Source organism: Saccostrea echinata, unplaced genomic scaffold (genome assembly GCF_033153115.1).
Source record: "Saccostrea echinata isolate AGI-Se365-2 ecotype Australia unplaced genomic scaffold, CSIRO_AGI_Sech_v1 ptg000001l, whole genome shotgun sequence".
In the NCBI taxonomy this organism is placed as follows: Eukaryota; Metazoa; Mollusca; class Bivalvia; order Ostreida; family Ostreidae; genus Saccostrea; species Saccostrea echinata.
This window is the reverse complement of record NW_026889750.1, coordinates 39,520,987-39,546,228: the sequence shown is the minus strand read 5'-3', so window position 1 is coordinate 39,546,228 and position 25,242 is coordinate 39,520,987. Positions and strand designations below refer to the sequence as shown.

Genomic DNA, 25,242 nt, shown 5'->3' with positions numbered 1-25,242 from the left:
TTATAAATATTTAATTCAACAACATATGTCATAACATACAAACTTTTAGTTAGCAATCATTCAGAAATTTTAATTCACATACACACACTTTCTTTATTTAGTACATGATTCAGCGCGAGTGTTCTAATACACCCAATAACAAATTGTTTAACATTTACCAGTTCACTTAATTGTTTAACTACATTCACTAACTACATCACTCATACATACAAGACAAACATATACATCTATATCCAATTTGATATAAATCATAAACATAATCAAAAGGAAAACTGATAAAAAATACTTTGCCACAAGCTTTTATAAAGTTCTAAGTTAACTATTTGTTTACCATAGACTTTAACCAACACATTTCCTGTCTTAGAGCATTTACAAACATTTTAATGGAAGTATAGAGTTTTGATTTATAATTAGAAAGAAAAACTAACAAACATACCCTGAAGTTATCATTATGACAGTGTACAACTCTCATATACTCTCATACCTGGAATTCTTGCAGATACAAATCAGTAAAAAGTTTTCATACAGATAACGTCAAGTATTACAATACAATATGCACCCATATTTTCATTCATTAGTACGCACCATATTTAAAACTATTTATTTTAGGTTTCTAGTTGTGATTTAAGGATCTGTACATACAGTAAGACTTGCTTTATATGTCTAAAACCTTCTGTTTTTTGCAAGCCATAAGCTATCATGTCCACATGCTAAGGCATGACTTACAAGATTAAAAACAACATTTTCATATATTCCACGTTTTTCAGCCCTAAATAATGCATTCAGCCATTAAAATGCTGTACAAGATGATGTTACTACATGTAGTTACTGACAACTGTATTCACACAACGCATTTGTAGATACATTCATTATCTCATATGATAATACTTTCAAATCTTTCTACTTTATGGTTTGATAAAAATAGATTGACACATGGACGAATGGTTTTCATTGGGTAAGAAGAAAAGGTAGGCTAAGTCTTGTACATATGAAATAGATCAGTGTTATATTCGTAAGTTGGACTTGATTGAAAAAATGTGTTTTATGGGTGTACAATCGGTAAAGCTAGAACTTAGGCAAGCCTTACCATGTGTACTGCCCTAAAGCAGTTTGAAAGATGTATCATAGACAAGTGACCAGTCATTGATATCAACAAAATGTCTGCAATGAATTAATATTAATTATCAACATGAGTGCATTGTATCAAAATTAAGCAAAATACAGTCTCTTTAAATAAGCAACCACTTCACAGTGTATCTAACATAGCATGTCAGTAGTGCACTTAGCAAACAATGAGCAATATATTTAGACAAACAACACCGTTTTCTAGAAAAATTGCTTAAAAATTATATTAAACATATTAGACTCAACGTAGTTTATTAAATTTATATTTCTCATAATATAATCCAAACCCACAACAAAATATTCTAAAGACTTCATTCCAAAATATACACCACTGTAAAAAAAAATTAAATATTCACATAAAAGCTTTTAGGACATGCCCCTAATAAGCCACATCCAAAAACCTACGATTCTTAGGTAAGAAAAAAAAAACAAACAAAGAAAAAATATCGACAATAAATGAGAAAAAAATCACAAATCATGCTTACTTTGTAAAACTAAATTGGTATAAAATACTGGTTGTCAACTCAGCAGTGAATCTATGCTTCTATTCTTTGACATTCAAACTTTTTTTCAGAATAAGAGGCCCAAGGGCCCCACTGCTTACTCTTGTTACATTGCTATTACTGAAATATAAACAAGTCAGCATTTACACTATATATAAAATTGTAGCCTTGTAACTAATCTATATCCTGTTTGAATATTGTGACCCCAAATGTGGCCCCATCTCTCCACTGGGGCCATGATATGAACAAACTTAAAATCTCCATGACAAAAGAAGCTTACAGTCTCTCATTCTTAAGGAGAACCTATAAATATGTATGCTTCTTCGTCAATTTGATAATCTGTATCAATGCTGCATTTCATACATGAAGTTTTTTTTGCTTGGAAGTCCTCTACGTAATATTGTGCATGTACTACTTTTTTATGCCTCACACGGCCCTTCATTTTTTTTTAATAATATAAAATAATTAAACCTATATAGGCATGGATGTTGTCAATTTTGATTAAAATTTGACTTATCATTCCAGCAGAAAAGAAAAAAAAATTGATATTATATCAACAAACATCTATTAGGCAATAGATAAACTTCGTTCACACAACTCATTTGAACCTTTCCAATGGTGAATTAAAAATGTCAACAAAATACACAATTTACAGGACTCTGTACAGTGGTGATAAAAGTGGGGCCTATTTGGTATTGAATTTTTGTGTCATTTTGTTTGTGCTTTCAAGGAAAACTGGGACATTTGATTAGGCATCAATTTAACAAACCACTCTTTTTCTGTTGCAAAAACAAACAGTGATGCACAAATGAGATACAACTATCAGTTTTCTTTCAGTAGTTGGTAGTTTCATACATCTTCCTTCCTAAACTAATTACATTTGTTTATCAGACTATTTTGTGTGAACAACACACTCAGCTTCCATTTGATGTTTTAGGAGTCACTCAGATATCGGACCACAGAATGGTTTTGCGTTGTTTTTCACAGCTCAGAACATATGAACCCACTGGATGCCAGGAGCAAGCTATCACAGAATGCCTGTAAAGGAACAGTGTTGGGTTTGATTATTCAAAGGAGATATCCTTTTTTCTGCTAGATCTTTCCACAAATATAATTGTTTTTTTTCCTCTGGGACAATTTAATAAAGTAATGTATTAATCACCTATATAAGTGTACCTGTTTGTCGTACATCCAGTTACTGATCAGAATGACTTACGTGTACCTGATTGTCATACATCCAGTTACTGATCAGAATGACCTACGATGTACCTGTCTGTCATACATCCAGTTACTGATCAGAATGACTTACGTGTGTTCTTTGAGGATCTTTTCTACTTTTCCCCTTTTGACATTCCAGATAAATATTGCACCGTCACTGGACCCTGCAACCGCATAGCTAGTGTCTGGACTGTTAATCAAATTAAAAAGAAAAGAAGAAAACCTATTAAATACACTGTACACTTAATTGTTAAGATTAAAACAGCAACTTAAAAATTCCTTTATAAGTCATGATGCACAGCAGTGCATCAAATTTCTATCAAACACATGTAACTGAAAGTTAAAAAAAAAACCTTCCGAAAAATAAGCTTTTATGGTCATTAAGGAGCCATAATGTTACAGAAAGTTTGGATATCAATAAGAACACATCTTTTGACATGCAGCTCTCTATACAACAGTGTACCGTTTCAAATATCTCAAAGTCTAACACTGAGAACTTCTGGAAAACAAGAGTGAGTGACAGCTAATCAGACATAGTAATGGAAACAAAGCTAAATCAATTTTTATTCCAGATACAAATTGTTCAGAAAAAGCCAGTATTCAGTATTCCATGTCCAGTATGAATAGACTTTTAACTGTTTACCTGAAAACAGCTCTTGACCAATCACAGCCAACTTTGAAATCATCATGACTGAAAAGGAAAAAAAGCATATTATATCGATCAGTTTAAATGGAAATCAAATAGACTGGGTTCTAAGTTAAAATTATTTGACATCAAGCAGATGCATGTCAGTCCTTTGCAATAAATTAATTCATAGTGTTTTAAAATGTGTGCTTTGGAATTTGCAAGTTAAATATTTCTGATCTTTTTTCAATACAAGATTTATTACAGTAAAGGAAAAATGAAATGTATACTCTACACCATCTAATACACAATTACTTTGAAATTCATGTACGCTTATGTGTTACACTGAAAATTTACAAATGCTATCGTCCAAGTTACTTTCATGTTTGCCATTTATTTTGACATTTTTTTGTGCTTTGAGAAATAAAAAGGACACTTTTCTCAGTCAATTTATTTCTGTATCTTGAAGCGAAGTATTCTCTTACGCTAGTGTAGTAGATATTTGGTTCATTCTCAAGTCTAACACCTTCAAAGTGTCATCTCTTGTACAGCACAGCAGACTCAGTTTGTCTGAAAATGAACATATTTTCTATTTCCTCATTTTATTTAATATAACAGTATTCCAAAATCAATACAAAAGGTTTCAATATGGCATTATTTAAGGTAATTAAATTTTTTTTAATAAATAATTTTTTTTTTAAAAATGGATGGGTGGGAAACAAAACCAGTCATACCTGGAGACAAATCTAGAGAGGTCAGCCTGCCTTGTAGTAAGATTTCATTGGTGCTGCTGTCTGCACGACTATCCCAGAATCTCACTCTCTTGTCAAAATGTCCACTGAGAATGTTTGTTCCATGGATAGTCACTAAATCATTACAACTTGAACCAGCAAATATTGTTTTCACACCTAAATGAAAAACAATAAAAGCATACAAGAAAATTATCTCTATTTGAAAATATAATGCCGAAAGTCTTTATATACCTTCATACAAGTTATGTTTAAAACAAGCATTCTGCTACTAATCCTGAGTTCTCTTTATAGAAAATAGCTTTAAATGGACTTGAAACATTTTCTTTTGTAAAGACAGAATTATGTCTACTGTATCAAGCTCTACAGTAGAGTCCCCTTGAAAAAACTAACAAGATGTCCCTACTTACAAGACCTGCTGTGTAAATCCCATATTTTGAGAGTCCTGTCATGGCTCCCAGAGACAACTTTATTGCTGTCACCAAGAAATTTAGCTGCAAGGACTTTTCCACTGTGGCCTGTTAAAGTGTGCTGTAGATACAAGATCATAAAGTTTACTGAATGTGTAAAGGATTCAAGTATATACATGTACTTCTATTTTTTTTTCTTAAATCACTCTCAGTTGTGTTTGATGTTCAGATTATTTTTTTTTTTCAAATTCAGAACTCACCCTAACTCTGTGATCTGTGAGTGACCACACCCTGCTGGCAAAATCATTGGAAGCTCCAAGAATGGTGCTCTCCTAAAATTCATATTACATAATATTTTTTTGAAATTTATTCATTATGTACAATTGTTATAGCAGAGACATCTGTCACTTAGTTTTACAGTAGCTTCTTGTCATAAGATATAAACAGCTGCTTCTATATCCTACCTCTGGATCAAAATCCAGGGCCATGATGCCAGCATTGCTTCCTGTCAAGACACCTTTAGATTCACATTTACCTGCAATTAATCAAATCTCCTGTCAAACCATGTATAACTCTAAAACCCGAAAAGCATGGAACATTCTGACTTTTTAATTTTCTTACCATTAATGACCTCCCACAGTTTAATCTTTCTGTCTGACCCTGCTGTGGCAAACATTGCTCCGGAGGGGCTCCATCGGACAGCATTAACATCACTTTCATGGGCATCCTAAAATACAAATACACAATGACCATTTTCATCTTTGAGCACATCCTCAGGGATTAAAGCAGAGAGAACACTAAGCCTATCTAAGATACATATTTTTCCAATTATCATTTCTTCATTAAAAAAATTATCTTTACAAATTGTTTTTATCATGAATTTGGATACAGGGATAAAAATCAAAATAAACTTACAAATTTGTGTTGAGCTTTTGTGGGTAATGAGGCACTCAGACATATAGGAATTGCCGTGGGAACAAAAACACCCGCATCTCTGTAATATAAAAAAAATATTTTCATTAAAATTTTATTTCGCTACAGATCAGCACAATAAATACTCACAAGCTGTTATTATTATTGAATAAGCTTAATACAAAAACTGTCACTGCTATAAGAATGCATAACCATATCAAACTATTTGTATAAATATTATTTCACACATACTTTCCGGGTAAAATTGGAATATTTTCCCTTGCTGCTTCTTCCAAGTCTTTCCTTAACTTCTGTTGTCGTACTCTTAAAAAAGAACAAAGAAAAACATTTTTACACTTAATTTCAATTTTAATTTAGACCACATACAGTTTACCCTCGGTAATTTAGACACTTTACCTTCCAAACAAAATTTTTGGGTAACAGAATTTACATTTACTGTATACAGGGAAATTTTCGCCCCTGTTTTATTTTCGCCCCTTTCGCCCTAGACGCAAGTGGGCGAATATAAGACTGGACGAATTCAAAGAAAACAGTATAATTTCTTAAACAAAACAGTGACTGGGCGAAATTAAAACGTGGCAAAATTGTTTGCAAGTGTGAAAGGGCGAAAATAATACAGGGTGAAAATAACCCTGTATACAGTATATATACAATTATAAAAGGTATGTTTCAGTAACCAGGATCCCTCATCTTATTGGGAACACAACCTGCTTGATTAACGAGGGTCGACTAGAACTAGATACTCTTTATTTTCACCCTGTGTCATATGTTATAAAACAAAAAAAAACATCCAGCCTTACCCAGTACCTAAGACATGAACTGGTCATTCTCAGCATTGAGTTGGTCAGCTCACTATTAATGTTTGTACATGTAAATAAACACTCAACCTTAATTACAAGGTATTTCATTTATATATCATTTTAAACTGCTATACCTATCATTTTAATTTATAAGTAATATCTGGAAAATGTTGATGTTGTGATGACATAATGACATTATAAAATTGTTATTGATTAATGAAGATGGCTACACCAAGAGAGATGGAGAAGACTTCAAGAAGTTTCCCAATACTCCTCTGATTTAAGCCACTTGGACTTTTTCCGTCTTTTATGACAACAAAGTATATACACCACTGCCGTCTACCATTGAGAACCTGAAGTTCGTAATACCCAGGAAAATTCAGAAAGTTACTCCAGACATGTGCAGAAATGTGATCACTAATTTTAAGTCTTGATCTCATGCTTAATAAAAAGAGACGTCATATAGAGCATCTCATGCTTAATCAAAACGAACATCATATAGAGTATGTGCTGTTAATAACTGCACTATTTTGTTAGGCAGGATTGTAGTTTGAAAAAATATGTAAACTATATGTGACATATTCTGTATAAAATGTCAAAGGATGTATTAAAAATTTGATACATGTTTCATTAAATTTCATTATATTTTTTCTCTTCAAAATGGTATCAGATGTTTTGGATCACTCTCTATGTGTACATGTATAAACATTCTTGGTTAACTTACATGATCTGACCATTCTCGGCATTGAGCTGGTCAGCCCGTAATGTATATATGTGTATAAACACTCCGGCTAACTTACAACATGATCTGATCATTCTCAGCATTGTGCTGTTAAGCTTACTTTTAATTATGTGTATAAACACTCGGGCTAACTTACAACATGATCTGAACATTCACAGCACTGTGCTGTTAAGCTAATTTTTAATGTATGTATGTGTAACTTACAACATGAACTGGTCATTCTCAGCATTGAGCTGGTCAGCCATTTTGGCCTGTTGTCTGATCCACCTCTCCAGCAGTTGTTGGTTGTCCAGCTCTAGTTTACGGAATTTCTCCTCTAGACCTGTGTATGTCAGCTGTAAGGCCTGATGCTCATCCTTAAGCATCTATCAAAAGAACAAGGTAATCAGAGATTACAGAGGTCACATCAACGAATGTTGTCTTTAAGTAAGGCAAAGTCCCACACTAAACTAATAATCTAGGAGTGTGCATCACTAGATGCAACATTTATGCAATTGTGGTCTGATAGGGCTTGCAGTTACTTGGGAATAAACTTATCTGAAAACTTAAAACTAGTCACTCATCCAGAAAATGTAAGTCAAATCCAGCATCCGAAGAAAGTTTGAGATTGTTTGTCCCTTGATGCATCATCCATGCAAGTTTGGTTCAGATAGGCCTTACAGTTACTTGGAAATGAGATCTGCTCCAAAAAATTTAACTTGGTTACTCATCTGGAAAATGTAGGACAGATCCAGCATCCGAAGCAAGTCCAGTAGTGTGCATCCTTAGATGTATCATCCATGCAAGTTTAGTCAATATAGGGCTTATAGTTACTTGGAAATAAGATCTGCTCCAAAAACTTTAACCTGGTTACTCATCCAGAAAATGTAGGTCAAATCCAGCATCCAAAGCAAGTCCAGGAGTGTGCATCATTAGATGTATCATCCATGCAAGTATGGTCAATATAGGGTTTATAGATACTTGGAAATGACATATGCTCCAAAAACTTTAACCTTGTCACTCATCTGGAAAATGTAGGTCAGATTCAGCATCCGAAGCAAGTCCAGTAGTGTGCATCCTTAGATGTATCATCCATGCAAGTTTGGTCAATATAGGGCTTATAGTTACTTGGAAATGAGATCTGCTCCAAAAAATTTAACCTGGTCACTCATCCAGAAAATATAGGTCAAATCCAGCATCCGAATCAAGTCCAGTAGTGTGCATCCTTAGATGTATCATCCATGCAAGTTTGGTCAATATAGGGCTTATAGTTACTTGGAAATGAGATCTGCTCCAAAAACTTTAACCTGGTCACTCATCCAGAAAATATAGGTCAAATCCAGCATCCAAAGCAAGTCCAGTAGTGTGCATTCTTAGATGTATCATCCATGCAAGTTTGGTCAACATAGGGCCTATAGTTACTTGGAAATGAGATCCACTTTAAAAACTTTAACCTTGTCACTCATCTGGAAAATGTAGGTCAGATCCAGCATCCGAAGCAAGTTCAGTATAGGGCTTATAGTTACTTGAAAATGAGACCTGCTCCAAAAACTTTAACCTGCTCCAAAATCTTCAACCTGCTCCAAAAACATTAACTTGATCATTCTTTAGCTGAAAATGCAGCATCTGAAACCTTGACTAGTACAGTGAAACACACTAGAAGCATCCTCCATGCACCTCTGATTAATATAGGCCATACAAGTACTTGAAAAGAAAACTGCTCCAAAAACTTTAACCTGGGATACCGACGCCGACGCCAAGGGTATTACATAAGCTCCCCCAACTTCGTTGAGGTGAGCTAAAAACGAGAAATACAAACATAACCATACAGCATTTTTAAGTTGATTTTGAATTTCAGGTAGTTTCAAAATATGACTAACTTAACCTCTCCCTGATAGTCTAAACCCTGAATCCAGGGGCCATAATTATTTTCAATTTTGGTAGAGGGCTAGCTGCTTATTATAATTATGCACTCTGTTTGCTTTCTATTAAAGTGCTAAATGTCCATAATAAAGAGGATTATCAAATGTGTAATGTTGTTTCTTAATAAGAATAATTTTGCTTCACTTTGGGACTTGAACCCTGAACTTGGGAGCTATGAATTTTAAACACTGATAAAGCATTAAGTACTTATTGTAATCATGCCAGCTAGATGTCCATGAGTAAATAAGATTTTCAAACTTATAAGGTATTTTTAATAAATGACCAACTTAGCCCCACTCGAGGAGCTATGAATTTCACAATTTTGGTTAAAGGCTGTAAGTACTATTGTAATAATCATGCCAACAGTTTGACTGCTTGATGACCAGAAGTAAAGAAGATTTTCAAAAATATGATGCATTTTCAATATGTGACCAACTAAGCACCTTCCTGGAGCTAGAACCCTGAACCCAGGGGTAACAAATTTTACAATTTTGGTAAAAGCTCTTTCATAAATCATAGTTAAGGCTATTCAAGTCAACAATGTGAATGCTTAATATCCTAGAGTAAATGCATTGATGGTTTTGGCCACACCTTTCAGGGCCCAGGGAGGCCAAGACCATGCAATTAACATTTTTTCCCCTAAATGCTATACACCCAAAATGGTGAAATTGGTTCAGCTGTTCCAGAGAAAAAGCTGCAATTGTTTAACAACAGAAAGCAATGAATCACCTGAGTGACCCAAATAATGCTTCTTTATGATTTGTGAAATAGAATGACAATAGAAACTTGATTTATCAAGTGTACAAGCAATTACTACACACAGTAATATGAAATCATGAACTCCATTAATTTTGAGACTGTGTTAACTCAGTACCTGATTTGTGGCCTCTAATTCCATTATGGTACTTTCTAAATTCTTTATTTCCATTTTCAATGCCAATTCATTAGCAAGTAGATCATTCAGTCTGAAAGAAAGATGTGATATTACATTGCAAGATCACTTAATTTTATAGCCTTTTACTTTTATTAGTGTTACAACTTTCCTTAAGCCTAATTAGAAATTTTGCTTAAACATATAAACAAAAGTTTATAATTCTACATTTAAGAATTTAAAATAAAAATGCAAAATAGAAATTTATAAATGATTTGCATTTGAAAAATGTTCCTTTAATACAATTCCTTTTAAAAAATGCATGGAAAAATGTCACAAAATCAGGAAGCCTGACATTATAAACAAGTACATGTACTAGTACATGTAGTACATGTACTTGGGTTAAATGAAAGGCCAAGGGACACAACACTCACCAGAGTCACTTCAGCCATGTTGTTTATAAGATTGAAAAAAAGATTTTTTTCTCCTTTACATTCCCATGAAAAATTGTGACACCATAATATTATAGCCCCACCCACGTCTCTGAATGCACACAATATGTAGATGAGTCAATATCTATATGACTAAATGGTCTTGTAGTCATGGATAAGAGAATTCTTTTCCTGCACACAAGCATTTTGTGAAATTAGATCCCAATTAAGCCAACTCTAACCCAGGGTCTATAATTGGGAAGAAAAAAAATTTGAATCCACACAACTCGTAAATATTTGCAACTTAATGGTTCTACTGTGATTTTTGAGAGAATTTTTGGAAAAATTTTCTTATGTAGTCCAATGTAAAACTTTGATCCCCTATTGTGGTCCCACCCTACTCCCAAAACCCATGATTTAAAGAATTTAGATAATACATTATGTCAGGAAGCTTGACAGTAAGTTTCATCTTTTCAGGTCCATTGGTTCTTGGTCTTGAGAAGAAGATTTTTAAAGATTTGTTACAGTACATTCCAATGTGAAAGTTTGTTCTCCTATTACACTACTACCTATTCCTAACCCCAGAGCTCAAGATTTGAACAATTAAAATCTAAATAATATCAGGAAGCTTAAGTTTCAACTTTTCAGGCCCAATGATTATTGAGAAGAATTATAATTTAAAAAAAAAAAATTCCTGCTTATGCCAATGTAAAAATTTGATTTTCTATTGTGGCCTCATCCTAGCCCTGGGGGCCACGATTTGAACAATGCAGAATCTACACTACCTTAGGAAGCTTTCATAGATATACCTTATCTGGCCCAATAGTTCTTGAGAATAAGATTTTCCAAAAAAAATTTCTTTATACATGTATTCCAATATACAACTTTGATACCCTGTTGTGGCCCAACCATGACCCTAAAAGAAGGGGGCATGATTTGAATAATTTAGAATCTATACTACCCCAGGACGCTTTCCTATAAGTTTCACCTTTTCTGGCCTAGTGGTCATTGAGAAGATTTTTTAATGACCTGACCCTATTTGTGCTTTTCTTGATTATCTCCCCTAGGAAGGGGGCTTGGTCCTTCATTTGAATAATTATCCAATGGCTTTGTGCCAGCTTTGGTTAAAATTGGCCCAGTTGAAAGTGTGAAGAAAAATTTAGAGACAGCTGGACCAGTTTACCAGTTTATTAGTATCTCTTTGGTTGTTATTTAACAACATAGAGATCAAAGCAACATATTACAATTATAACAACATACATGCGTGAGCAAAACATGTAACATATATACAAAATGTGTTTACAATTGCATCATATTTCTATATATATATATATATATATATATATATAGATGTTATTACCCATACCGAAATAAGTTATAACTAAGTTATAACTTTTCTGTAACTTTTTTGTACCTCAAGAAAAAGTTACATTTTAGTTATAACTTTTCTGTACCTAAAATGGACTTAGCCATTTTTAGATGTAACTAAAATATAACTTTTCTGGACTTTGTCATTTTACTGTATAACTTTTTTGTACCTTTTTGAACTTAGCCATTTTCTGGTGTAACTAAAAGATAACTTTTCTGGACTTTGTCATTTTACTGTATAACTTTTTTGTAACTTTTTGGACTTAGCCATTTTCAGATGTAACTAAAACATAACTTTTCAGGACTTTGTCATTTTTCTGTGTAACTTTTTTGTACCTAATTTGGACTTAGTCATTTTGCAGAATGGCTACTTAGTTAAACTGAATATTTTTTTTTTTTTTTTTTTTTTACAATACACCTAAATTAAATTTTTTTTATATAACTGTTGAAATTTAATCATATAAAATATTAAATAAGCATAATTATATTAGTATAGTAATACAGTTTTAAATACCTGTAATATCTACAGAGGATTATATGAATAAAAAGGTGGGGATGATTAAGGGCTACATAAAGGTACCACTGTTTATATGCAGAATTTTCTTTATCTAAAAATTATTCATATAATGAATTGCATTATATACTGCTATTACTTACGCAGACATTTATTTTTCTGTTTTGTTGTGAGTTGAGATTTTTTTTTTAAAAGAAAAAGGGGGGCTTCTTAGACATCTTTACTACCAATGTTTTACTCATCCATTGCAGTCCACAGCCACATCCACTGTTAAGTTCAACAGAAGAGATGTGAAGTTGAGACTTGTAGTAAATTACATCTGAAGTTGGGAATAAATCTCTCTCTAAATCTGAGTCTCTCTCTCTCATTAATAAATATTGTTGTTTAATTAATATTTGTCTTGTAAGTACTAGTTTCATCTAAAGTTGGGAATAATCTCTCTCTCTCTCTTTCTCTCTCTCAGAAAATACGTATTATACAGATTTCATGTTTTGTAAATTATATGCATGTACATCTTAAGGTGGAATAATTTCCCTAATTCTGGAGAAATATAAATGTTCAAGAGATATAAACAGTGGTCAAATGTTATAATCTCATGAAGTCATTTAATATTTTGCACAGATTTTTCTTCGTGTGCGAAACAGTGTTAATTTCCCCATTGTTTTCTCGTGACACAGGTGTTTGTACTAGATGACCTTTTTGGCCTACACTTCGTAAATTTCAGCTTGTGTATTACGCAATGGTACAATTTTACAAGGGTTGGTTGAAATCTAAAGTAAATCAATCATAATAAGGGTGGCTAGAAAGATAAACAACAACATACAGTGTGTGTATGTTCATTTATTAACAGATATTACGATGTTGGGAATAAAGACTGCCAGTTATATTAAGATTTTAGCAGAAGACTAGGACATGTGGATTTTATTATTTGCCTGATTAAATAACCCAGTTTTACTAGTTATTTTCATAAATAAATAAAATATTAAATTCAAAATGGCGGCAACGACACAAATATGGCGGCCCCGACGTCCGTTTTGCATATATGGCAAGAATTTAGTGCTGACTTTCACCTATGTTCAATTGTAACCAGTAACACAGGTTACATAGCCTTTTCACTGAAGGAGCATTTATTCAGTTTTTCATTGGTTACACTGGTTACAAAGGTTACAGGGTTACACTGGTTACAGTGGTTACATTTACATGTACAAAGTGATTAGTTCTTAATATCTTCATTTGTAACCAGTAACACAGCTTCTGCTGAACAGGTCAGCATTTTTCATTTATTCAGTTATTAATTGGTTACACTGGTTACAATGGTTACAGTGGTTACATCTGTATCTACAAGTTCCCACTTGGATTTTATATGATTTGTCACCAAAAGAATATAGTTGTAACCAGTGTAACCTAAAAATAAAGACCCCTTTCAGTTTCAGACGATCTGTAACCATTGTAACTGATTGTCACCAAAGGAATATAGTTGTAACCAGTGTAACCTAAAAATAAAGACCCCTTTCAGTTTCAGATGATCTGTAACCATTGTAACCGATTGTCACCAATGGAATATAGTTGTAACCAGTGTAACCTAAAAATAAAGATCCCTTTAGGTTTTAGATGATCTGTAACCATTTTAACCGATTTTCACCAAAGGAATATAGTTGTAACCAGTGTAACCTAAAAATAAAGACCCCTTTCAGTTTCAGATGATCTGTAACCATTGTAACCGATTGTCACCAATGGAATATAGTTGTAACCAGTGTAACCTAAAAACTTTAAGACCCCTTTTGGATTTAAATGACCACCATCTTTAATTGAGAGATATATGTAACCTATGTTACTGGATTAAATAGTCTTGTAACAGGGTTACAATTGAACATAGGTGAAAGTCAGCACTAATTTCTTGCCATATCTACCGTTTTGGAACTCTGTTTCAAAATTTAACACCAACTGGCTTTTTAATATTTAAGATAAGTTTCAAAATACACAATTATGTTTATTTGGATTTAAAATAAATTAATTATGAATTATTTATTTTCAATCACGTGACTTATTCTAAGTCTCTGATTGGTCAATAACAGAGCGCGGATTTTTTCATGGACGATTTGAATGTTGGTGTGTTGAAAGTGTTGATAGAAAAACGATGACAAAATCATTCGGTAAGGCAATATTTATGTTAATATTTTGATGTTTTTGGTAGGAAATGTTTATTACCTCTAGATGGGCATTCAAAAAAGAAGAAATATATAGAATGAACAAAATTCTAGGCATGTGAATCTCAGATTTCTTGTTTGTTTTGATTGGTATGTCAATGACAAAGACTGAAGTGAAGAAATTGAAACATAATATTTTTTCAGCATTTAGTATAGGAACAAAAAATGTTATTCTTTGTCATATTTAATTCTTTAAATATTCCTATAGATCAGTTTAATTATTAAATGACCTATATTGTGTAATTGTTTAACAGATTCTCTGAACTGTTTTAATATTGTACATATTGTAGCCTTTAAACACCACATGATCATAACATGATATAGTGTACTGAAATGAGTAAAATAAAATTTCTAATTTTTATTTCATTTCAGCAGTATACTGGTACATTATTTCTTTCCATGAGCATCTTATGTATGTGCCAAGCTGGAGTGAAATCCTTCAAAAATATCACCTGTTTTAGGTAAGTAAATAATCAAATCTTATTTTTATTTCAAATTCGATAAATCTAAAGCTAATTCCTATAAAACTGTCAGGTTCTATATTGTTCTTTATGTTTAAAATTTTTTTTAATGCATGTTTATGTGATGAGCCTTGAGGTTGAATTTTCTCAATTACACAACAGAACTCTAATTCTTGTTTTCCAAGTTATAGATGCATATGCCTTGAATTTGAATGAATTGATATTAAAGAGTGGTTCCAATCTGATATGCTTTGAGTGCAGGAAACACTTCAACGTTTTTTTAAAAGAAAAAATTAAAATATTTAAAGTTTGAACCTTTTTAATTTTTGCAGAATTGAAGAAAAATGAAGAGAAGGTTGAAATTGCAAGCATATTTCAAATGAAGACTCGGACGACTACCAGTGCAGGCCATTGAGGGGCGCAGACCATCTGCCGGCCGGCCAAGTCCCTTGACCAGCTCGGCCAAATACCATTGCAGCCTGTCGAGGGGGACATACTGCTGGCCGGCCAAGTCCCATTACCACTTCAGCCTACTACCAGTACAACCTGTCAAGGGGCGCAGACCGCTGGCCGGACGGCCAAGTCCCTCGACCAGCTCGGCCGACTACTGGTGCAGCCCGTCTTTAAATAATCCAGATAAAAATCACAACTGTACATCCACAAGGATACCTGTGCAAGGACTTGGGTGGTATGCAGCTAAGAACTGTGACCGAAATCACTGCTTAGAACCTTCTTTTTTTTTTGAAGTACAGCTAGATCATGGCGCTAACATGAAAAACTAGAGAGTTAAAATCTAGGCAGTGATGCCTATTTATAAAAGTTCACAAGAGTAGAATGCAGTTTACTAGGTAATTTTACAAAAACTCTTATGACTATATGCTAAAAAAAATGTATTTTTAGAAAACAACCATTCTGAGAAATTTCAATCTGTTATGATGGCTTGATGAAAAATAAGGTAGACTTGAAAACATGAATGTGCATTCATTCAATTGTATTTGACAATGAACCAAGCTCTCTTAATCATGTTTATAAAATAAAATTGTAAGTGCTTTTAATTTTTTTTAAATAATCTTTTTTGTAAAAATTTTAATAATCTTTTTGTAAAAATTTTAATGAGTAGCTTTTTTAAAGCCTATAATTGAGTAATTCCACCACAGGTTAACATGAAGTGTATAATTTTATTGTAACTTTTATTAGGTATAACTTTTATTAGGTATAACTTTTTGTAGTTATAACTTTTTTTTAGGTATAACTTTTCTGTAACTTTTTCATAACTTTTTCATAGTTATAACTTTTCTGTAACTTTTTCATAATCTTTAAAGTTATAACTTTTCATGGGTATAACTTTTTTTAGTTATAACTTTTTATTAAGTATAACTTTTTTATAACTTTTTAAATAACTTTTTCCAGGTATAACTTTTTTGTAACTTTTTCCACCGTTTATTTGGGTATAACTAAAGTATAACTTTGTAACTTTTTTATAACTTTTTGTGTAACTTTTAATAAGTATAACTTTTTGTACTTATAACTTTTTTGTAACTTTTTGCACTTGCTGTATTTATGTTGAATTAAAAATGAAAACTTATACAAAAGTTATAACTTTTTTGTAACTAAGTTATAACTAAATTATACCTCACTTAAAACAGGCGGTTCCAAACTCCGATAACTTAGTTATAACTTTTTTGTACCTTTTTTTAGTTACAAAAGTTATAACTAAGTTATAATTTATTTCGATATGGGTAACCAGGAGGTTTGACTCTCTCGTTTACAATTTTTATAAACGAACAAAGTTTACTTAATAGCTTAACATTTTTGGAAGAGAACAATTCATTAAACTTGATAACATTTGGTCTTGTAACATAATATTTGGGAATATACAATTTTCTTTCATCTTTTAACTTGTTACAGCATAAAATATAGTGAAATTCGTCACCTACATCATTTTCACATAAAAGACATATTCTATTATCTCTTTCAGTACCTTCCCATCTTCCCGTTTCAATCGGTAGTTTATGATTTGATGTTCTGAATCTGGCTAAAATTTGTTTCTTATGATTACTTAAGACGCTATCTACATAAAATTGGCATCCAAATTTTGAATTTGTAAATAGATTATATATCACACCTTTTGAAGAATTATTGCAGTTTGATTCCCAATTTTGTTGAAACTGATCTAATAATTTTTGTTTCAAACTTTTAATTAGCCAAGTACTATTGAATAATTGGTTCTGATTCCATATATTACTGTATCCACAATCGTCTAAAATTGATTTCAAATTCTTTAACCATTTACATTCATTTCCATTGTCAAATTTAGCACGAAGTAATTTGTACATTAAATTGCAATATTTTGATTGTTTTCCACTTAAAATTTTTGACCAGTATGCAATAATTCTTGTTTTGATATGTACAGTTAAAGGTACTCTCCCTAATTCACCATATATCATAAAATTGGGAGTACTTGGTTTTAAATGAAAAAGCATTTTACAGAATTTTAGGTGTACTCTTTCTATAATTTCAACATTACCATAACCCCATACTTCACAGCCATATAACAAAATTGGAACAACAATCTTATCAAACAAATACAATTGATCATCAAGAGAGAGGTGTAATTGATTACCTTTTTTCAAAACACCATACATAGCTTTAATCGCTCTTTCAGTAGCATATTGTTTTGTCTTAATAAATGAACCAGTTGATGAGAATATAACTCCAAGATATTTAAAATGTTTGACAATTTCAATTTCATTGTTATTGTAATAAAAAACATTCTGTGGTGTACGTCCCTTCGAAAAAATCATTATTTTTGTTTTTTCAATATTAACCTCAAGTTTCCATTTTTCACAATACAATGAAAAACTGTGCAATTGATTCTGTAAATCTTCATGTGATTCGGCGAGTAAAACTGTATCGTCTGCATACAAAATAACCAACATCTTTAACAAAATACCAAGTTCTTGTTCAATCTCATATGATATTGTTGAGACTCCAATATTATTATGTGTAATTAAAAAAGATTCTACATCATTTAGGAATAAAGCAAATAAAAATGGCGATAGGTTTTCCCCTTGTCTTACCCCTATTTTGCATGGAAAGTATTCAGTAACCATATCATTTACAGCTATTCTCGATTTACTTTCAGAGTACATTTTCACTATCACATTAAAACATTTTCCAGTAATATCATTTTGAATAAGTTTTTGCCATAGTCCTATTCTCCATACATTGTCAAAAGCAGCCTTAAAATCTATAAATGCACAATACATTTTCTTTTTCAGTAAAAAGGATAATTCGATTAACGATTGTAAAGTGAAGATATTATCTATTGTAGAATAATTTGATCTGAAACCCCCTTGATTTTCATTCAGTATCTCATATTGTTCAGCATAGTTATTTAATCGCTTAGCTAAGATAGATGTAAATAATTTACCCATGCAGCTTAATAAAGTAATAGGTCTATAGTTTTCAGGGGCTTTGTCGTCCCCCTTATTTTTATAAATAGGCAAAATATTATCAACAATCCAAGCTTCAGGTAAAACTGCTGAGTTAAAAACAATATTAAATAACATAACATATATAGGTAACATAAGACTAGCGGAAGATTTTATGTATTCGTTAAAAATTTCATCACTACCAGCACTTTTGTCATTTTTAATACTTGCTATTGCTTGTTTTATCTCATCTTCAGTTATCACAGAGTCTAATTCTTCATTAATACACGTACCTATATACTCATTTGATACAAATTCTTCACTGTTTACATCACCCTCGTTAATATTTTTAAAGTATTCGTAAAATTCATCTATATCAATATCACATTTTTTGTTGTTCGGCCTTTTATTTATTATTTTCCAATAACTTTTTGGATCTTTACTTCTCAGTTTTCTAATTTTTTTCATTACTAAATTTCTATGTTTTTTCATACTTTTATCCATGGTATTTTTATATTTTCGTTCATTTACACGAACTTCTTCTTTCAAGATACTTAAACCATATTTTCTAAACATTCGTTTTGATTTCCGAAATTTTTTCCGTGCTATTTTACATTCTTTGTTAAACCACTCCTTTCTTTTCTGTAGTTGTTTACTGTGATTTTGTTGAGCATTGAAAACTCCGAAAGTTTTGCGCGCCGAGTTAAGCAATAGATCTGCAGTGTTTGAAAATATTTCATTTACCTGGTTTTTATCCAGATTATGAATATCAATATTACTTAAGATATTTTTTATTTTGTCTAGATCATTCAAATTAATATTTTGACAGAATTCTTCTGTTTTATCATTATCCCAAGATTTTGTCTTTTGACGCGAAGAGTTATTTTTATTTTTCATTTTTTCACATCTGGTTTGGAAGTTATAAGTGTCATTTGAGGTATATGAATTCATACCTATTTCACAAAGAAGTGGCATATGTATATCTGAGTATAACCTACTAAAATCTAGTATAGAAAATTTAAGTACATATTTCAAAAATTCAACACTACTTATACAGTAGTCAACCACACTTGATTTTGTTGTAGTAAATTTACCCTCTTCAAGTCTTCCATTCAGCAAATACATATTGTTATTTTTACAGAAATTTAATAAATTATTTCCAAAATTATTCTTCGTTTTATCTAATGATTTTCGTTTCCTAGGTATATTTATCTTTTGTAATTCAAATACATTTGAAAGACAGTCTAAACTGGGATCATCTAACTCATATTCTTGATTTGATATGTCATTTGGTTCAATAAAATCATCCTTTTCAGACGTTCTTGCATTAAAATCTCCAATTAGGCATATATGATTAAATTCACTCTGTAGATTCAAGAATTCAAGTTCAATTTCTTCAAAAGCTTCCCTTGAACTATATATAGAACTTTCTGGGGGTATGTAAACAATTCCTAAAATCAAATCTTCATCTGAATTAATTAAAAAAGAATTTAACCTTAACCAGTGAACAAACTTACAATTTGTGTGAATAATAGTTACAAAATCTTTAATAGATTTTTTGTATCCAATTACAATACCACCAGAACGTCTGTTAGAAAATACGTGTCTATTTTTAGCATCAAAGAAAAAATCAGTATGATCAATGGGTGTAGTATCATCCGTTTTTGTCTCAGTAAAACACAGAATATCATAGGAAGAAATAAATTTAGAAAATTCTGGGTAATTTAAACGTCTACTTAGACCACAAACATTTAATCCTAAGATTTTAAGTCTGCGAGCATGTTCAGTGGATGAATCGAGAGAGTTGGTTGGATAAGTAGCCACTAAATTGTCACGTGGTAGATTTCCTCCTAGGTTATCCTACCTTTGACTTACTGAGCCGCGTCTGTGGAATGGTCAGAATTCACGGGCCGCTGGAGATAGGCGCGGATCTAGATTGTGAGGTGCGGTGTTTTCCTGTTCGTAATCTGTCAGCACAAATCGTTAGCCGTTAATATAAAGTTTATCCATAATCAGTTGCGCTCTCTTGCCCTGTCGTTTAGCTGCTTTGTAGTGCGGGTACAGTAGTTTACGGTTTTCGTTTATCTCCTTGGGAAATTGTTCGAATACACTGAATTCTGGGTCGTTTTGATCGCCCGGACCTCCTTGATCCCGAAGGGCAGTGATAACCGTAATTGCAGTTTTTCGGACTTTTTCACGGTCCTTAAAGTTTACAAATTTTGCCACAACTGCCCGAGATTTTGTCTCTTGTTTCCGGCCCATGCGGTGAACTCGATGAAACGGAATTTCATCTGTTATTCCAAGTTTATCAGTCATAAATGCTTTTAACGCTTGTTCACATTGTTCTGCACTTTCTTCTTTTGGTTCATTAATACCAAGGAATATTAAGTTGTCCCTCATAGACCTTGCTTGTAATTCATTTTGCTGTTCTTTAAGGTTGGTCAGTTTGTTTGTAATAGTTGCCATTTGTTCTTTAAGTTCCACATTCTCTTTTTCTATATTTTCATGCATTTTTTTGGAAATCTTCATTTCTGCGACTATCTCTTTAGATGCTTTTTCATTCTCATCTAATTTGTCACTAGTGAATGTAATGCTTTTTTCTATTTCTGACATTTTTGTTTTTAATTCGAACACATCTGTTGTGACAGTATTCATTGTCATTTCAAATTTGCTGATTCGTGATTCAATTTGGTCAAGTTTATCTAGTTTCTGAAAAACTTTGTCAAGTGTTTTGGCTAGATTATCTATTTTACTGCCGTAATCAATTGGCTGCATTCCGCCCTGATACTGCTGTACCTGATGTACAGGGGGTACAGGTCCTACGGGTGAAAAGCTGTAATTCATTACGGGCATTTGCGACATTTGTGGAATTTGGTATGTATGATTTTGATTACTTTGCATACTCTGACTGTTCACTGGGGTTGAAAATAACTGGTGAGAGATTCTTTGTGTGTCTACATTGTCTACATTGTCTTGAGACGTACTCATAACACTTACTTTTCTTTGTTGCGCTTCACTGCTCACATCTGGGCCTTCTTTTCTTTTCTTGCCTTTCTTTGATTTATTTCCACTGGAACCACTTTCAGGTGTTTTAGGCCCCATAACACACAATTGATATCGTTAGATTAATCTCCCAAATCTTTCCAAAGTTCCAAAGTTTGTTTTATAACAAAAAAATTAGTTTAAATCCAGAGCTCAAAAAATCATGACTCTCATTCAGCTCACGCATGCGCCAGACAGTGGGTGATCAGAAAAGCTCATTTGAGCTTTCAGTCAGGTGAGGTAAAAAATTAAAATCAATTACCTGGCATCCCTTCCTTGTAGTTCCTTTTCCTTATCTTGAAGGGCATTATTTAGGTCAATTATCTGCTGTGTGTTCTACAAGGGAATAAAATTAGTCACAAACAATCCAAATAAGAATTTAAATGTCTAATTAATATACTAGTAATAAAAATTGAGGAGAGAAGTAAAACTCAATAGACAGAGCTAAATTTGAAGACTTAAAATTAGTTGTACTTATATGAGGAAAATCTACTGGAATTTGATTCTTTACAGAAAATGTAAGCTGAATACCTCTCCTCTCCTCCTGTGAAGTTCTGTGAGTTCCTCTTGAAGCTTAAAGAGTTTCTGTTCCAGAGCCTGGCTATTTCCTCCCCCTCCCCCTCCACTAAAAGGCAAATAAATTAAATAATTTCTAAGGGTTTTAATTAACTTTTCGATATTTTATTTATCAGGAGATTGCTTGAAGAATATGCATATGACAATCCATCTTGTGTCGCAAATAAAAATAAATTTGGAGAAAGAAGTAGATTTTAACAATAAGGCCTGTATGTCAAAAAAGATCTGAAAATTGTATATGCATGATTTTACCATTCCCTTTTAAAATACTAATCACAGAATCAGTTTCTATTCTATTTGTAACTAGCTGGTTGACTCCTAACCAAGTCAACTTATAACAAAAAACAGTCAAGTTGCAATAAGATACAAATGTCATTGTAAATTGGAATTTGGATTGGTTATGAATTGGCTCCTGTTCTTTTTACACTGGGGAACTCAAGTTGTTCCCCTTGGAAAATTAAGTTGTTACCTTAAATCTGGCTCTGACTGGCATACTTTAGATCCTTAATGTATAGCTATCTAACGAGCAGATCAAAGGGCCTTTACTTTACTCAAATTTTTAAATATCATTTGGTTATCTTTTATAAGATCAAGATGTCCCTCATCTTCAGTTGCAATTCTTTTTTTTTCAGTTTATTGGGTATAACTTTGTATCTTGGGTTCAAGTTGACATTTTCAAGAGCAATCTGAGTTGATCTTAATACAAATTAATTAATACTTTATAAGTATTTTTATTGAAAATGTTTGGAGAATTTTATCTGCTTCCAAAAGTAATTATCAGCAGATAGAAATGGTTGAATTTAATTAGAAGAGTTGGATGAGTGAAAAGTATCAATGAAAATGTAACCCATAGGTTTTTAGCATGGTTCAATGAATGTTCAGCATGATTTTTCAACAGGACTTCTTTCTTATATGTCCTTAAAAGTCAACAATGATCAATCTTGTGTTGAATTCAACAGCACTTTGTCTCCAGCTTATGTATCCTACCTCCACAGCAAAAGAGTTCCGAAAAGGGAACGACTTTATTTTACCGGTCCCCAGAAAAATGTGCTAAATTATAGTGTCGCCGTAGGTGACTTCAATATATATGAGATCGCGTGAGCAATCGAAAAAAATTAAAAATATGAGGTTTTAAGCCTTTTTGCCCCCAAAATTGAATTCTACGGTTAAGTTTAGTTTAAAACTTCGTTTTTAACCTTGTTCTCTGAATAAAAAGTAATAAATATTGTTTATTCAGTGAAAAGGGGACAAAAAATAATTGTGAACGAAGCGCTTGTGACGCACGCTTAGTGCCGTTTCTTTCGTATTTAGCCATTTTTTCATGTAAACAAACCAACGAGATGTCATTGAAGCTGAATCAAGATCTTGCAAAAAATACAGATGCAACTGAATTTCTTAATTAATCTAAAAGAACAAGACACTAACCATAATCTCTTGGATGGTATGGAGGCAGGGATTTATCAGTACCTTCTCAGGGGCCGAAATTCGGCCCCATTCCCAATTCAGTTTTTCCCAATTTGGCAGGATTTTTTCCCAATTGGTGAACAATGTTTTTATATTTAATTATCTTTGAAAAACACTGAGTAAAATTGTCTGTAAATTTCATCTATTTAATTCATTTAGCAAAGCTACAGTCATAACAAATGTTTATAAACACTGTAAAAACATCGCCAACTTTTAATCCGAATTTCCTCTGTTTCTGAAAATGGTGATATTGTGTAATTGTATAGATTTATTAAGTTATTTCTACCTACTCAATTGATCTACAAGTGAATGGTAAGGACTGTATGCATTATATAAGATAGAAAAATATATTTTCAATGTTTTAATACATATTAAAATAGGACTTTGAGAAAATGTGTACTAATTAAGCTTAGTATAATTCTTTGCAGGAGGTTTATAATCTCCAAAAACAGACTCTATAATGACCTAAATTGGAATCTCATACACACATGTACTACCCTAAGTTGTATAAATACTTTATACTCATTAAAGTCAATTTTACTTTTATTAGTCTGTCTTTCATAAGTGATCTTGTATGACGAAGTTGGATCATATTTCATTGTCTGTTTGGTTGCCCAAAGCAGTATTAAATGAATTACACCTGAATACATGATTTAAGCAACATTTTCAATTTTTCCCAATTTCATTAAATAGTGATAATTTTTTCCCAATTCCCCCAAAATGGCATTTCCCAAAATAGGCTGATAAATCCCTGGGAGGACTAACCCAATTCTCCCAGGCGGATGCTACAAGCATTGCTAGACCATGGTGGACTAACCCTAATCTCTCAGATGGATGCGAGACTAACCCTAATCAGGTGAAAACTTATGCAAGGACTAACTTTTAATCTTTCAGGTGGGTGCAAGACTAACCCCAACCAGTCGAAAAATGTGCAAAACCAACCCTGATCAATTGAGTGACGTAAATCTTACGTCATAGTGCAATGAGCGAGCGGATCTTGCGGATCTGGGGACCAGTAAAGTAAAGTCTACCCCCGAAAAGTTCCACAAAGTAATTGCTAAATCAAGTACTGACAACACAACCATCTGCTAAAATTGGGATGATTGTGGCTCAAATGATTTGTGCAAGGCTTCAGTCCTTTTCTTAGCTCTTGCTGAATCTTTACCCTTCCTGTCACAATATTAGCACCCTATCAAGAAAATTTGATTCAACTACTTTTCCCTCATTTTTAGATTTGGTACTTGCCCTTGTTCAGCTTTGATTTGTAATCCAAGATTTTCTTCCTTAAGTTTTTCTGTCTCTACTGTTAGCTGGACATTCTTTGTCTTCAATGTCTGTGCACTTTCAAAATGCTTCCAGTCTGTAATTTAACAACGTTTTCACATTTCATTTAGGTAAAGTCAAGTAACACTGAAAAATAAATTTTAAACAGCAACAGCAGCACACTCCTTAATTTAGAGGAAATTCGGAATAAACCTTTATTTACTAAAATACTTAGCATACGGCAATTGTAACCCTTCTCTTTATATGGCCTAATCTTCTCAGCATTAATTCGAGGTTTAGCGTGAAGTGACATATTATATATATTATTTATAAACAAGAAATTTTGGGGGAGTGCAATTTTCAAATTTTCACCACACAAACCACGATTGCATTGTGGTGTCAACTTTCCCGATAAGAAAGAAACAGCCTAGCTGTAGTAAATACTAACGTGAAGCAATCAAAGACTCGAATGGTGCTTTCTCCCTTTTGTCCCGCTGTCGGAGTTGCTCTAACAGCAAGTGTTTCCAATGAAGATCCCTTGGATCCATTCTGCTTCAGGATCCAAAGGAAAATAAAACCCGAGCCGCAGGTCCGTATTCAGATA

The 25,242-nt window shown here is 32.6% G+C and overlaps 1 protein-coding gene across 1 annotated transcript; it reads right to left on the bottom strand.

The window, feature by feature from the left end:
* LOC133191485 (autophagy-related protein 16-1-like) lies at positions 1 to 25,242 on the bottom strand. The gene is made up of 17 exons (XM_061327238.1): positions 25,087 to 25,242; positions 24,621 to 24,735; positions 21,867 to 21,960; positions 21,598 to 21,671; positions 9,882 to 9,972; positions 7,310 to 7,470; positions 5,795 to 5,866; positions 5,546 to 5,624; positions 5,252 to 5,357; positions 5,095 to 5,165; positions 4,891 to 4,962; positions 4,631 to 4,751; positions 4,206 to 4,379; positions 3,957 to 4,041; positions 3,490 to 3,537; positions 2,938 to 3,036; positions 1 to 2,666 (listed from the first exon to the last, which is right to left on the bottom strand). Exons 1-17 carry the CDS (start codon positions 25,184 to 25,186, stop codon positions 2,573 to 2,575), a joined length of 1,656 nt encoding a protein of 551 aa, XP_061183222.1. The 5' UTR covers positions 25,187 to 25,242; the 3' UTR covers positions 1 to 2,572.

Bases quoted from the DNA above. Each gene is read 5' to 3' on its own strand.
- LOC133191485 (XM_061327238.1), bottom strand. From the start codon at position 25,186: ATGGATCCAAGGGATCTTCATTGGAAACACTTGCTGTTAGAGCAACTC. The intron at 21,961-24,620 runs GCAAGTACCAAA...TTTGCCTTTTAG, and splicing joins CAAATCAAAGCTGAACAAGG to TGGAGGGGGAGGGGGAGGAA. The intron at 4,752-4,890 runs GTGAGTTCTGAA...TTGTATCTACAG, and splicing joins TCACAGATCACAGAGTTAGG to CACACTTTAACAGGCCACAG.